Below are 15,580 nucleotides of genomic sequence, written 5' to 3'. Positions count from 1 at the left end.
GGACACTCTATTGTGAAAAGCTTGTACTCCGTATCTTATAGCAGTACATGCTTACATTATTCCATCAGTACTGGTATGCTCCCTTAATGTGTGAAGTTTATTTTGACTGTCAGTTTTATAGTTAATGGTTTGTGTTTTTTGCGTCCGATATTATAGTTGTTTAACATTGATGGTAAATACAACTATTAATTTAGCAACATGATAACTATCCGGAGGTAGGAAGATCTTCCTTTCTTAGTCTAACCAGCTAGGCTCTATATCTAATTATCTATAGTTCCAAATCAAGCATTTCATTGAATTTCATGTGCGCATTGATAATATTTCACCTCGTGTAATGGATAATAACTAATAGGCAATGAGATGGATTGCCATTAACGATCCTAAAACTTTTACTTCCTTTTCAAAATTAGTTGTCACATGATCTATGATATTGTTTTGTTCATATGTATAGTAATAGTTGGATTCATTAATATCCTCTTCTATTAATTTTGGATGAAGGCTCGAATGAAGTAATTTGTAAGAGAGATTGATTGCTCGACGATTGGTAGGGTTACATGTAAAGGAGGATCAATCTTGGCTTTTGATTTAGAGAAAAAATATAGGCTTAGTTTCCTCTACATGTTATAATAGAAGCAACCTAAGTACCTAACTGTGATAAAACAAAAATCTAGGCTAGCTAGTTTCTACTACTTATGAATTATGATAGAACCATTGAACCAACCTAACTATAGTGAAAATATGAAGCAAATTCTCTGTTTTTTTAATCCTTCTTTTACTTTTTATTTGGAGACCAGAGTTAAAAAGAAGTGAGCATATACTTAATAAGAAGCCAGTCAATTGAGATCAGTACCTCAGTGGTTATATATTCCACTGGTGCCAAAACTTAGCATACGTGAGAGATTAATATCAATGATGCATCATTTAACCAATTCCATCAGTAAATAAAAGTGTAGTTTCCTGCACAGAGTTAAGTAGAGAAACTTTCAGAGAGCTAAGGAATATCAAAGTTTCAGATTCGCTTTGTTAGGTACATTGTATCCGATGATACTTTGAGAATGCGTCCATGAAGCTCAACAAAGCATGTCCAATGGTGGAATCGACTTGTTGGTCAATATAATCCTCGGAAATGGGTGGCAGTCCTTGGGACATTCAGGGTACCTTGTTAAGGTTAGTTAAGTAGCGTTCTTGATTGAAGCTTGATGATCATGAAGCTTCTGCTTCCACTACTTTCCTTGGACGAAGGAATATAGTGAATGGGTGTGAAGCCATATGCTAAAAATGCTCTTTCAGCTGATTGAATGATTGCATCTTACCCAGGTTAGTATCAAACTCTTTCGTTGTGTTAATGTGCTTTACTCGTAATAAAAAGCTTCACTCTGTCGAATGAATCAGAGACACGACTTAGCAATAAGCATTAAGCAGTTCATCATGTTTAATTAAGAGAGGATTTGAAGCCTCAAATGACAAGAAATCCATGGTTTTCACTTCAAGCTAGGGAGGTGTCGTGAAGGTTTTTTGATTTAAAAAGAAAGCAAGGAGTTTACTTTTTACTATTGATGTTTGGTAGATTTTGATGTATAGATCTACCTAGCAAAGTTTATCAAAAGATGATAGATGTAGGAGATAGCTATGTTTATATTGTTAAACATAAAGTCTTATATGTGGCTGGCCATACCGTGTGGCCAGCCACTATAGGGGTTACTTCGCTAGTGAAATGGGGGTTACTTGGTCAGTGTTAAAGGGGTTATTTCATCATTGTTATAGAGTTACTCGATCACTGTTATAGGGGTTACTCGGTCGGTATTATAGGGGTTACTTAATCAATGTTATAGGGGTTACTTTAAGTGGCCACACGGTGTGGCCGGCTGCACACAAGACGGATTGATTTTTAAATAGCAAGCACGCAAACAAGAAAAGATAAATGATAATAGTTGATTGTACAAATAAGATATTATAAAGTTGTTTTAAAGTCAAACTTATAACACATAAAAAAGTCTACAGAATATCGAGAAAAGGTCATATGTGACTTTCTATTTATTAATATTATTTCTAGTTTGATGATTGTTAACGTGTTTGATTCTGTCACTATCATGAAAGAGTCAATCGTATAACCAGCCGTATATGATGAAGACATCTCTTCTGAATCGAAAAGAAAAGTTATATAGATAGCGTTGCACGATTTGAAGGCAAAAGAAAACCATTATTATAACAAGATTACAGCTACATTCCTATCACTAATCACCAATAAAAATAAACAATAATTATTATTTTTTTTTAAAATTAACACTATTAACCATTCAATGTTTGCTCACACCGAATTTTCAATCTTTTGTTAGGATGCATGCAAAAATATTCATAAGGACAAACTTTGACACATACAATTATAAGTCATTCTATCGACATAAAAGTTGACTTATTGAATATAAAAACGAAAATAAGGTAATTATAAAGAAGAAATTCATGTTTAATTGATGAAATGACGACATTCTGTGAACACACTTCACTTGTTTTGGCTAGTCAAACTCCGAATTTTGGACCACTTATTTTATTCTTTGCCAGATTATATTAATCTAATTCTTAGTATTATTTTAATTTATTGAAACTAAAACAGTATTATCTCGTAAATTTTTATTTTATTTGTGATAAAGTTGTCTCATGCCACCTTGTAATTAAATTATCATACAGCAAAACATTCATATTTCTATTATTGGAAAGAGAGGGAATACGTCAGGCAAATATCATGGAGATTAATGATGGTGATGTACCATGATTAGTATAAAATCAACAAACCAATCCATGGGATATGTATAGGGTATACCATGCAATTTGAACTATCAATATGTGGTTGTAAGTTTTAATTATCAATCAACTCTTAAATTTTAAAATTTTAAGTCGTTAATTTAATATTGACATAGCAAAAGGCTTAAACTGAAAAGGTCGAAAGATAAAAGAAACAAAAGGAGCGGATACCTTTGTAATCAAAAGAATAATTTAATCGACTACAGAGTAGTTATTTATTTTTTTTAATTGAATTTATTTGTATAAGCTAGCTAGCTGTACATAGCAGTTGATTCAGTTACTTTTAGGAGAAAGTCATCCATATAATTACGTGTAAATGAAAAAGACATGTACATATATATTCATTGAAAATAAAAATGAAAAGGTTATAACTCATAATTTGTTTTTATATTATCGCTAGAAAACACAAACGGCTAATGCAAAATAAAAACAATAATTTTTTTTAATCCTAAAGAACAATGATAAAAGACAACAAAGCTCGTTGAAAAATGGTTATTTGATCTAAAATAAATTATCAATTAGCTGGAGTGGTGTTTCATTATACGTAGTACTCCCTATTATAAATCAGAATGAAGAAATTAAAAACAAAAATTGAGCTAATTAGACGGCTTAATTATAATTATTTAGTTAAATGAAATGACGACATTCTTTCGACACTTTATGGGCAGTCGAATAAAGAGTAGAATATGGATCACTTCCTATGTTTGGCTTGCCGGTTTCTGGTTTTTCGTGAATAATAAGAAGAGTACTCGTGTACTTTCTCGCAATTTAATACTCCTACTTTGTTTATCCTTATGATTTCGTAATTATTGGTGTACATTTATCAGCAAGTACTGCACAAAAAGTTGTATCTTCGCAGAAAGTTAGATTTTGAGCTACTTGCTAGATATCGTAAGCCTTTTATTAATGAATTTTTTTTTCGTCAACAAAAAAAAAAAAAAAATTAATGAATTTTTTTTTTACTCTGTACTATAAATATGTAGTTTGAAAAATGAATTATTTAGGATGTGCAGCGTTGTTTCTTTATTTTTAGTTTAATACCAAATTAATTTAATATATATGACACACATAATCAAGCGAAAATTCGGTATGACTATTACCAAAAGTTGTACTACGTTGTGTTTTCCTTAAAGATATACGGTCCAATGATGAAAATCCTTGGCCTAATTATTTTGTTTTCCTACTATTTTTTTAACTCAATTTTCTTAGCTATAAATCCCTATTCTATACCTAACGATATATATTGATCCAATTAGAAATAACCTAGTTATTTCAAAACCCAAAATGTATTTAAAACTTGTAGAATTAGATAACATGGTGATTTAACTAGAATAGAAATGGTTCCAATCAATTTAAACAATTAACTCTAATTGGGCTTATATACTTTAAAAATACATCTTCAAAGTTGAAGTAATTAAGCTAATTTTCGTGAAAAATCTGTATACTCCATATAATTAAACAAGATCAGTGCCAACATTATAAATTACTATGATACAACAAGTGAATTGGACGAGAATAATTGGTTAGCTAAAGTAATTTGGTAGAACAAATATACAGATACATATACACCGTGTCAAAACTCCATTCGTTTCGAATTAATCCTTAACAATGCCTACACGAAAACTACAATGTCACATGACCAATTAAACGGTTTCAATGACAACTAATAGTCGTGTGATCATGTTCATTGTTTGCTACCAATGGTGCATGGAGACATGGTGTCACCTGCAAACTTTCTTCAATAAGTAACGATTGCGTTGTGCTAATCTCTTAAGTTGTTATGATATTCTAAGTTAAGGAATACTTAGCTTTGCATTGAGTAGTTGTTATTCAATTTTACACATGAACACGACATTACAATTAAGTTGAAGCCATATAGATGCATGTAATAGTGAGACTTTTTTTTTTATTTTAATTTATTTTTCGTTATGCTAAATGTTTATATAAATGATTTAACAATTTATAATACTTTTTTCATTTTTTAATAGTGACAACACACACTTAAAGTGATGAGGCTTAAATGATTTGATATACCAGTACTTAAAGTGAGAGTCAGAGATGGCTAAGAGTATAAATAAGTGGGCCATAAAATAAAAAAAGGGTAATAGTACAACTTTTAATAAAAACGAAACGTTCTAATTATAATATGTTCCAAGTATTGTGACATTTTCATTTTAGGAAAGTTGCAAGTATAAAGAAATGAAAGAAGTACAAGTAGATAAACATAATTTATGTATCATTGTCTCATTCAAAATCTACTTTAAAAAGGTGACAATGACAATCATTATTCAATTCCCTCATTGATCTCAACATAATAAAAAGGTACAAACGTTGACAAATCTCAAAAGCTCCCTCAAACAACTAACCATGGTGTCTAAACCATCTCACATTGCTTTCATCATTCTCTCCCTCTTCTTGCTCTCCGCCACCTTCAACCTCGTCGCTGCCCATAGTACCGAGAAGAAAAGCGAATGCACCTGTATAAGAGAAGAGAAAGACGAGCACGAAGGAGAAGTAGTCGATAAAAGTGTCTTACATTACAAAATTGGATCAATTGTTGTCATATTAGTTGCGAGTGCGCTGGGAGTTTTTCTTCCCATAGTGGGGAAAAACATCCCAGCGCTTCACCCTAGTAAGGGTGGATTCTTCCTAGTTAAGGCATTTGCGGCAGGGGTCATCCTATGTACCGCGTTCATCCACATCTTACCCGAGGCCTTTGAGAACCTAACTAGCCCATGTCTCGGTGAAGATTCACCATGGGCTAGTTTTCCCATCACTGGCCTCGCCGCCATGGGTGGGGCTATTCTGACTTTGATGATGGACTCCATTGCTATGCGCCATTTTCGTAAGGCTCACGGCCTTGATGATCACAATGCCGCGGATGAGGAGGCTAAGGATGCTCACCACCATGTTCATGGTTCAATTAGTGTAGTCCCTCAAGGTCTAAGTCAAGCGGAACAAGTCAGATATAGAGTCACTTCACAGGTACTTTCTTACATATTGTTCTTTTTCTAGCTTATATGCAAATTTTACTAATGTTTAATTTGGAGTACATGCTAGTTGCAACGGATGCAAGTAAAATTTTCTTACAAAAAATTAACAAACAAGAGCACGAATTTTATGTGGTTCATTATTAATGATGAGTTAGCTACGTGCCTATGTGCTATGTCCACAGATAGGCAAGAATAAAGTTTAACTATAATCTTAAGGAAAATGCTGATTACAAAATAGTGGCTTGGTTAACCCCTAAGAGAGTTTACATAGTATCGTCAAGAAAAAAATAAAAATAAAAAAAGAGTTTATATAGTAAACGAGGTCCAAAAGACCAAAATAAGAAAATAGTAGCTCATAAATTACGTAACCAATTGTCCTTATGATAGTCATTTGAAGGCTGCTAACTGATTTAAGTTATCTTTAACATTAGATTTTTTTAAAGTTTTTTATATTCTAGTTGGGATCAGTACAGTATAGACCGTTTTATATATTGGCTCGGCAAATATATTTAATAATATAAAAATATGGGTCTCTAACAAATTAGTGTTTAGTATAACGTGGGTGCAACATTGTAACTAGATACAACTATATAAGGAATGAATGTAAGCTTAGTTTATCATAAGGAAGTACGGTTCGAGTATCTTGCAATCACCTCGTCCTCCATATTGTCGAGGCCTCGGGGGCTGATATGAGAGATTGTTATATACACCCGGGTGTTGAGGTGTACCGTACACTTATGAGTATTTTGTTCTTATTTTGATAATTGTTTTTCATTTAATCATCAAATTAAGAGCAAAAACTAACCTTGAGTTAGTTGGGTGTACGGTGCACCCAGGTGTATCGAACAAATTCTATATCTATCTGATCGAAACTAGGCAACTAGCCTAATTCCCGAACATCAAACCTAACGCGCACAAACGAGCTACCTTGAATATGCAGAAAGGATACACCCTAGACAATGCTCAAAATCGTGCAAGCAGATCTTTTCTTTCCCTTAGATCACGTAGTCACGTCGACTAAAACATACGGAGTAACATGGAGTCATGGACTATGCATTTTTCATGTAGGGTCGTAGGGAGTGTAATTGCATTGCATATTTGGTCATAAGTAAATTTTCTTCTTAGCTTTAATTACTTCTTTTATGTCATCTGCATTTTTCTTCCCAAGTATGCATCAAAGTCACAAATCTCCGTGGTCCTTGATAGGATAGTTCAGGCAACTGAGCAACAGCCGACGCACGCATTTTTTGACCAATTTATGTTCCCATGGCAATTATAGTCTAACTAGTAAGTACTGTAATAGTGTGAGAGTGAGCAAAACTCAAATGGTTAAAGCTTTCATCCCGGTTCCAAGTAACCCTAGATCAATTTTCATCAATCGCCTTTATAACTCTCTAAATACCAAAAAAAAGTACTATAATAGTTTTCAATTAAAACAAAAATAGTGTAGATACACCAAATTCTACACTATGGACTTACTGAGTATTTTGTATATTCCCTTCCTAAATAGTCATAGCAACCTACTTTAACACTATTCCTACGCAGAGTATTAATTGTTGATACATGTCAATTCAGTTTTTCATGTACGGAAATCAAATGTAGATATAATCGTGTGATATACTGGTTGCAATATATATTAATTTAATTTAATTTATCCTAATTTTTAAATTGTTTTTTTTTTTTTGAAATCCAATTTTTAAATAAAATTGCTTTTGCATTGTTCCAATTTATTTTATTTTATGCATATATCTAAAATGTTAAATGTTACACAATCGTGTTACAACTTACAAGCAAAGCATTGTTCAATATTTCATCCAAAAATAAAATAGCAAAGTTTATTAAAAATAAAAGTGTTTCTGTTTTCAAAAAAAAAAAAAAAAAAAAAAAAAAAAAAAAAATTGAACTGTTTTTTTTTTTTTTTTTAAAAAAAAAAAAATAAAAAAAAAGTGGATCAAATTCTTGAAAAGATTTACGTATAGAAAAACTATCAAATTAAAGGTTAGCATTGAATATTTTGATCAATTAACAACTATTATCCTTTCCAAAAGAAAGAAAATCTTATATCACATAATATACACACAATGTCGACATCCTTGTGTTGACCAGTAAAAAAGACACAAATTTCTACTTATAAAATCAACAGAATATGCTTGTTTATTGATTTAATGGCGACATATATGAACATTATTTGTACTACTCCTGTTTTAAGCTCCCTAATACTTTGTATTTATTTCATTAATTTTTTTTCTTCTTTTTGGCTTACTCCTGTCACTATCCCAAAACCACGATTAAAAGTCATACATATGAAGTTAGCTCATCATACAAAAATTATTGAATTCATATAAAAATAATACTCTATATCTTCATTCTTGACCAACTTTTAGGAAACATAGAATCAAACCTTTCATTCACACACCAAAAAACCCAATCACAACAACACATAATTCGTCTTTCGAGATTCGAAAAAGCCGAAAATGTTATTAGGCAAGAAATCTTACTATGTTATATTGGTTTCCATTGTCCTTCTTTTACCAATTTCATTAGTAGCGGGTGATTGTACGTGTGAACGTGACGAGGTCACGGGCAATAATAGTAACAACGCGGCCTTAAAGTATAAACTCGGGGCAATTGCCGCTATACTAGCGGCAAGTGCCCTTGGAGTATGTCTCCCTATAGTAGGAAAAAGTTTCCCAGCGTTACACCCCGAGAGTAATTTATTTTTCCTAGTAAAGACCTTCGCGGCCGGGGTAATTTTATCCACGGGGTTTATTCACGTGTTACCTGACGCGTTCGAAAGTCTTACTAGCCCTTGCCTTAAGGAGAGTCCGTGGGGGAAGTTCCCCTTTACCGGACTCGCCGCCATGGTGGGGGCTCTAGGGAGTTTGATGATCGATGCGTTCGCCACCGGACACTATCGTAGGGTCCACTTTGGAAAGCCGACCGTGGCGGTTAGTGGGGATGAAGAGACTAGTGGCGACCACGCCGGGCATGTACATCTTCATACTCATGCTACTCATGGACATGCCCATGGTCCGGGTCCAGGTGAAACCCCTGAGGGGTTGACTGAGTTGGATCGTATCAGATATAAAGTTACCTCACAGGTAAAATTATTACTCCTTCCGTCCTTTTATTAAGACTAATAATATTATACTCCGTACATTATATAAGATCTATAGAATATATACAATATGAAGTTTTACTTGTTTATTTATTTATTTTATTTAATCATTTTCGTACCAAAAAAAATTCACAGTTTTTCAGCAATCACCATCATATAATTGACGTTGTTATTTTAGAATCTAAACTAATTTTGTTTTTGTAAATAAAATAAATTTGTTGTTTTATTAGGAGTTTTAGTTGGTTAAAGTCCTCGCAAAAGTTGCAGGGAACAGAGGAATCGGAGTCGGCAACTTGAGATATTAAGTTACATGAGATTTTGTGCACATGGTTGACATTAATTGTGTGTAAATTTAATCACGACTGATTAGGCAGAAATTTCGAGTATAACATAATTTCAATTAAGATTTTTATTTATTTATTATTTAATTTTTTTTTTTGTTGTTGTTGGCAGATTCAATAAAGAATATACTACTGTACGTAATTATTTAAAAAAGATAGATATGGAGTAACAGATTAATAATTCGATTATTTTTTCATACATGTCGTTTTTTATTTGATTGAGATGTTATGAATATTAATAGTCATTATCATTACTCTATACTCGTATTATTTATCTTTATTAATACTCGTCTTGATTTTTAGTGTAGATTATCATTGATTCATAGTGTAAATAATTTTTTTTTGTAGCATTGATTAGTACGGAGTAGTTTGTTGTTGATGAAATTGAAGTGAACTTTCTTGTGATAAGGAGCAAATTATTTAAAAAAAATAAGGGCGTATATCAACTACTCCATAGTTTAATACAGTACTCCGGTACTTATAAATAATAGTACTCGTACGAAATAATTTTGAAATAGGGTGTATGTACTATGTAGTCATACTGTCATAGGGTCAGTTAGGCAGTGGGTTTAATTATTTATTAGGGAGATTAGTGAGGCCGAAAGTACTTAGGACATTATAACTTTTCGACAAGCAATTGAGAGGGACATTGTTATATCTACCCACCGAGTAGATAAATATTTATAAATGTTGAGTTATTTGCACTTAATTAGTCATTTAACACAAATCGTGTTATATGTTGATTTATTGTACAGGTGTTGGAAATGGGTATCGTGGTTCATTCTGTAATCATAGGAATATCACTAGGTACTTCGGAAAGCCTAGACACCATCAAACCTCTCATGGCGGCTTTGTGTTTCCATCAATTCTTCGAGGGTGTAGGACTTGGTGGATGCATTGTACAGGTAAATTATGTATACAACACTTCTATGATATAAACTAAATATGCTAATGTATGATCATATATCATAATGAACATTATTTTCTAATTTTTGCATACTATATATGTATGTATCCTTGGTATGTAATAATGCAGGCAGCTTTCAAATCAGCATCTACATTGTGCATGGCATTGTTCTTCTCCCTCACAACTCCGGTAGGAATTGCAATTGGAATCGGAATTTCTAATGTTTACGATGAAAGTAGTCCAACAGCTCTTATTGTTCAAGGGTTGTTAGATGCAGTGGCCGCCGGAATTTTGATTTACATGGCACTTGTAGATCTTCTAGCTCAAGATTTTATGAACCCTAAAGTGCAAAACAATAGTAGGTTATTTTTTGGAGCAAATCTTACATTGCTTCTTGGTGCTGGTTTTATGGCCGTCTTAGCTATATGGGCTTAATAACATGATTTTAAGTTTTTTGATCATGTGATCACTGATTATATTGATTTTTACCTCTTTTAAAATTTTTTATTATTAATTATTTTAATTTTTTGAGTGTATTCGGGTGATGAACTACATACATTTTTGTAAGTATCATATCATTAAATACATGTTTATACTCCGTATGATTAAGAAATATTCATAGTATTATACTATTGTTCAATTGGTATCCATATATAGCTGACATTTGCATCTAAAAGATTAGATCATAATAAATAAGTACTACTATTTATTTTTTGTCCAAAGTATATTACTCATGCATTGGTGCAATCTGTGGTAATTTGGTGAATTATTGAATTAAGCTAATTGATTTCGTAAAATTTGTTGTGATCTTATGGTAATTAATTGAGGAAAGCTTGTAAGAGTTAGGGCATGTTCACATTGATTAAGTTGAGCTGAACTGAACTGAATATTTTATAAGAGAAAGAAATTAGGAGCAGAACTGAGCTGAACTGAACTGAAACGTATGAGAACATGCCCTTAGTAATTTTAAAAGGAAAAATTGGTAAAAATAATACCAACTTTCACGATTTTACTTTAAATAATCCTAACTATATCGAATATTCTTAAATAATACGAATTTTAGAGTGTATTCGCTTTAATTGGTCCTAACCGGTATTCAAACTTGCTATAATAGGTTATTGGGCACTGTAGGCACGGAAATTTTAATTAGTAAGTGCCACGTTGGGTATTATGTGAATCCTATGTCAAATTATAGACTCATTGATTATTTGACAATTAATTGAAGTAAATTATTTTAGGTGAACATGTTAAGTTAGCTCATTTTAATTTAGTTTTATTGTCAAGCCCAACATCCAATACACATTAAACCCTAACCCTAGGTGTGTCTCACTCTATAAATAGAACACTCCCTACATCATTTGGAGTAGAGCTGATCACACTGAGCCCAGCCTGGCCCGGTTTAAAAAAAGATTGGACGGGTTTGGGAAATGAATTTTATGCTTTTTTAGAGGAAAACTTCTCATCAAATACTCTACACCTATTAAAAGAAAACCTCTTCTAAATCTTTCCAGAGAAAACATCTCAAAACCTAAAAGAAGAACAACAAGCATTCGACATGCTGTTCTACTCGATCTAGAAGATCACCCGTGGAAGAGATTAAGCCCTCGTCGGCCATCAACACGAAGGAAAGAAGGACTTCATATAATCAAAAACATCAATTTAATCTCTACATCAAATAGTCATTGATCGAGATCAAGCCTTGTCGGCCCTCAATAAAGAATCTAAGTCAAAGGTCTACATCAACAATAAGTCAAAGTTCTGCATCAAATCTTCGATTGAGATCAAGCCTCTCATCTCTCAATCAAGAATTCAAGTCAAAGGTCTACATCAACAATATATAAGTCAAAGTTCTGCATCAAATGTTCGATCGAGATCAAGCCTCGACGACCCTCGTTCGAGAAACAAGTCAATCCGTGAATTACGTCAAAATCAAAGTGGAGATCGTATCAAATGATCAAAATTAGATATTGTACCCAAAATTATCAAATTAATAAAATTAACACTTTGTTGCATTTGTTTTGAGTCTATATTTTGCAGATTTAAAATTTGTGTTTACAGGCACGTGTCAGCACGTGATTAGTCAAAAACAAATTTTAAAATTTTCTTTTAAAAACTAAAAAAATTAAAAACCCAACACCCAGCCCCTGCCTCCTTTGGCAAGTGGCACTGCACCCTTCCCCACCCCCACCCAACAAAATTGCCGCCACTAATAAGCCCGGCCCACAACCTCAAAACCCCACCACCTCCTTTTACCCAACCCCAAAATCCCACCCCTCCCTTTATCCAGCCCTATAGAGGTGTTTTAGGGCTAGGCCGGGAAGGGGAGAGGCCAGGGGTGGTTTTCGGGGGGGGGGGGGGGGTGGGAAACTACCTTAAAACAAAGCTGCTGACCAACCATCATTGCAACAACAACCAACCTAAATATAATGGCTTTGACGACTAGCCACCAGCGCTAAGTTGCCAACAATGAGCCATATTGTGTGTTTTGTTTTATTTAGTTATTCCATGTACCACATATACATGATTATATATTGGGATTTTTCATCAAGTACCACTATACCTTTTTTTTGTTTCCTTTCCATATGGTAACCAGTTTGTTCTTTAATTCTTCCACACGGAAGATTATAGTTAATTCATGCAGTAACACTCCATTAATTAAACAATTAGGAACTAGACTTGAATTTAAGGTTTAACCCTTAGCTTGTGATTGGGATTGATAATATCAATTTTTCCTCACATGAAGTTTTAACCACAAAGTAATTATGTCATACTATGTGATTTCGTATTTGATGTCATCTTTTCAAAGCAATCAATTAGCAAATTTTTTCTCATATTTCAAAGATGAATAAAGAACTAACAACGCATCCTTAAACCCATTTCCACTTGTAAAAAGATGTAACTCATAAATTAAATTAGCCTATTCATGAAATTCACATTTTAAACCCTTCAAATGAAATCAAAGATTGGGGAATTGAAAATTTCAGATATAAACATAACAAAGATAAATGTAAGCTTGGAGATATGGAGTTAATAGCATAACTTACTTTTGACGTACGGGAGCATGTTTATTTTTTGATAATATTCATCCCGAAAATCCATCCATGAAACTCAGCAAAACATGTCCTGATAAACGTGAAGTATCTTGTTTAGGTTAGTGATCGGATGAAAGGATCTAATAACTTATGTTAGCATGTATATATGCATTGGACAGAATTATATTATATCTAAGTTGTACTGGTAATAAGTAGCTTACCTCTGTCAAATAACAATGGCGAATCGGAGATGCGACCGAGCAAGAAGCAGCAGTTCATCACTGCTGCCTGAGGAGCTAAAGCCTCATCAGATGACAAGATGATGAGTTAAATCCATTAATATTATTCATTCAATTCTGTTCTATTATATTGAAAAGATGACATCAAATACGAAAGTACATATATATGGTATGACATAATTACTTTGTGATTAAAACTTCATGTTTTAATTTGAGGTATAGTAGTAGATTTTGAAATACTACTAGTAGCTATTTTTATATACCAAGTTACCCAAACAAGAAAAGATGATGACATAGATGTCATTACATTATAAATAATTTACTACTCCTTATGTAGGATATTTGGAAAAGTTTGAGACAATTATAAGGAGAGTAAAACATTATAAAGTCTCTTATTAAGAAAAGGAAATTTTGACAATTACCACCTTCTGTTATGTCCATTTTAGCAAAAACCACCTTCTATTTTTTTTTTTTGAAAATTACCACCTTCTATTTTCAAAAACATCAAAAGTTACCACCTTCTTGCCCCCCAACTACCACGTGACGTCATTTTGGGCCCATTCTTTCCCTTTCCTCCCTATTTCCCTCACAATTCTCATTTCTATTTGGATTCTCATCTCCCCTTTCACTTTTTTTCCCCCAAACCACCAATAAGTGTTCGTCAATTTTGTTGGAGGAGTGAATTTAAGTGTTTTTGATTGTTTGGGGGAAAAGAAGTGAAAGGGGGGGATGAGAAATTTGAGGGAAATAGGGAGGAAAGGGAAAGAATGAGCCCAAAATGACGTCACGTGGTAGTTGAGGGGCAAGAAGGTGGTAACTTTTGATGTTTTTAAAAATAGAAGGTGGTAATTTTCAAAAAAAAAAATAGAAGGTGGTAATTGTTAAAACGGACATAACAGAAGGTGGTAATTGTCAAATTTTCCTTAAGAAAAGGTCTTCAATTTTTGCTTTCAACTTTTTTTTTTTTTGGAATCTATAATACTTATATTAGTTACATTACTTACATATCTTATGTCGTCATTTACATTATATAAAGGAGTTTATTGTATGACTAATTGTATATGATGATAAAAAAGGTTCAGAATTAAAAAAAAAAAAAAAAGTTAAACAGTACTTTATAAATTGCGTACCACGATTGGAAGGCTAGTTAGTACTGATATTTTATACGAGTAATAAGATTTCAACATCGATTATCAAAAAAATAAAAAAAAAAAGATTTCAACATCAACTTATTACTAGTCACCAATTGTGGGCAACAAATTAAACCTAATAATTTAACACTATTAAGTTTTCAATATTTGCTCATTAATTTAATTTATTTATTTTTGTTACTCCATCCGTAATATTCTATAATATCACAGGGAGCACATTGACATTTATGGTATCGTTATATCAGCATAAAAGTTGACTAATCCTACATAGTTATAAAGAAAAACAAAAAAAATTATGTACGTACTTTGTAATACTAATTACAGTAGAATGCATCAAGATGTTATTGTTTATGAATGACGACATTATGTGAACACTCTTCACGAATTCACTTACTTATTTTGGCCAGTCAAACGTACTCCGAAATTTGGACCACTTATTATATTATTTTTATTTGTTAATACTCTCCTAATCTCATTTTACTAATCGCATTTAACAAGCAACGGCTATACAATTAACAACCTCTATCTTAATGCGTACTCTGTATAATTTCATAAGCTTAGCCACAAAGGTAAATTATTAAACAACCTATAAATGTGAAATATTAAGTCGATTGACCAAAGAATATAGCCACCGGAAAAAACGGTAATGATGCATGGTACGCAAAAACTCAAAAAGAAAAGTCAATTAATTAACGATAAATTAGTACTTCCTTCGTTTCACAATGATGTTCTATTGTGACTAAATTTATCTCACATAATTAATAATAGAGCATTATTGTGGAACCGAGAGGCGGAGGGAGTACACTTTTTTTTTTTCTTCATAATATCGATCACAGGCAATACATTGACATTTATTGTATCGTTATACTATTTTTCTTTTCTTTTTTTTTTTTTTTTACAGAATAAGCGTTTTTTTTTCTTAATAAATGAATATTAATAAAAGACAATTAGAAAATAAAAAATAATTACAGAGATTGATAAGTAGTAGGAGTGTTGTTGC

General features: G+C 32.5%; 1 protein-coding gene and 1 pseudogene across 1 annotated transcript; both read left to right on the top strand.

The window, feature by feature from the left end:
* The first annotated feature begins 5,166 nt into the window (after window positions 1–5,166).
* Window positions 5,167–5,995, top strand: LOC145619902 (zinc transporter 1 pseudogene; annotated as a pseudogene).
* A 2,151-nt stretch (window positions 5,996–8,146) lies between these two features.
* LOC145619453 (zinc transporter 1-like) lies at window positions 8,147–10,694 on the top strand. The gene is made up of 3 exons (XM_081674142.1): window positions 8,147–8,893; window positions 10,007–10,156; window positions 10,288–10,694. The coding sequence occupies exons 1-3, from the start codon at window positions 8,267–8,269 to the stop codon at window positions 10,591–10,593; spliced, it is 1,083 nt and encodes a 360-aa protein (XP_081530268.1). The 5' UTR covers window positions 8,147–8,266; the 3' UTR covers window positions 10,594–10,694.
* The last annotated feature ends 4,886 nt before the right edge of the window (window positions 10,695–15,580 follow it).

This window comes from Chenopodium album, chromosome 27 (assembly GCF_948465745.1).
Source record: "Chenopodium album chromosome 27, dcCheAlbu1.1, whole genome shotgun sequence".
NCBI lineage: Eukaryota > Viridiplantae > Streptophyta > Magnoliopsida > Caryophyllales > Amaranthaceae > Chenopodium > Chenopodium album.
Note: the sequence above shows the minus strand (reverse complement) of the source record. Positions and strands in the feature narration are given on the sequence as shown.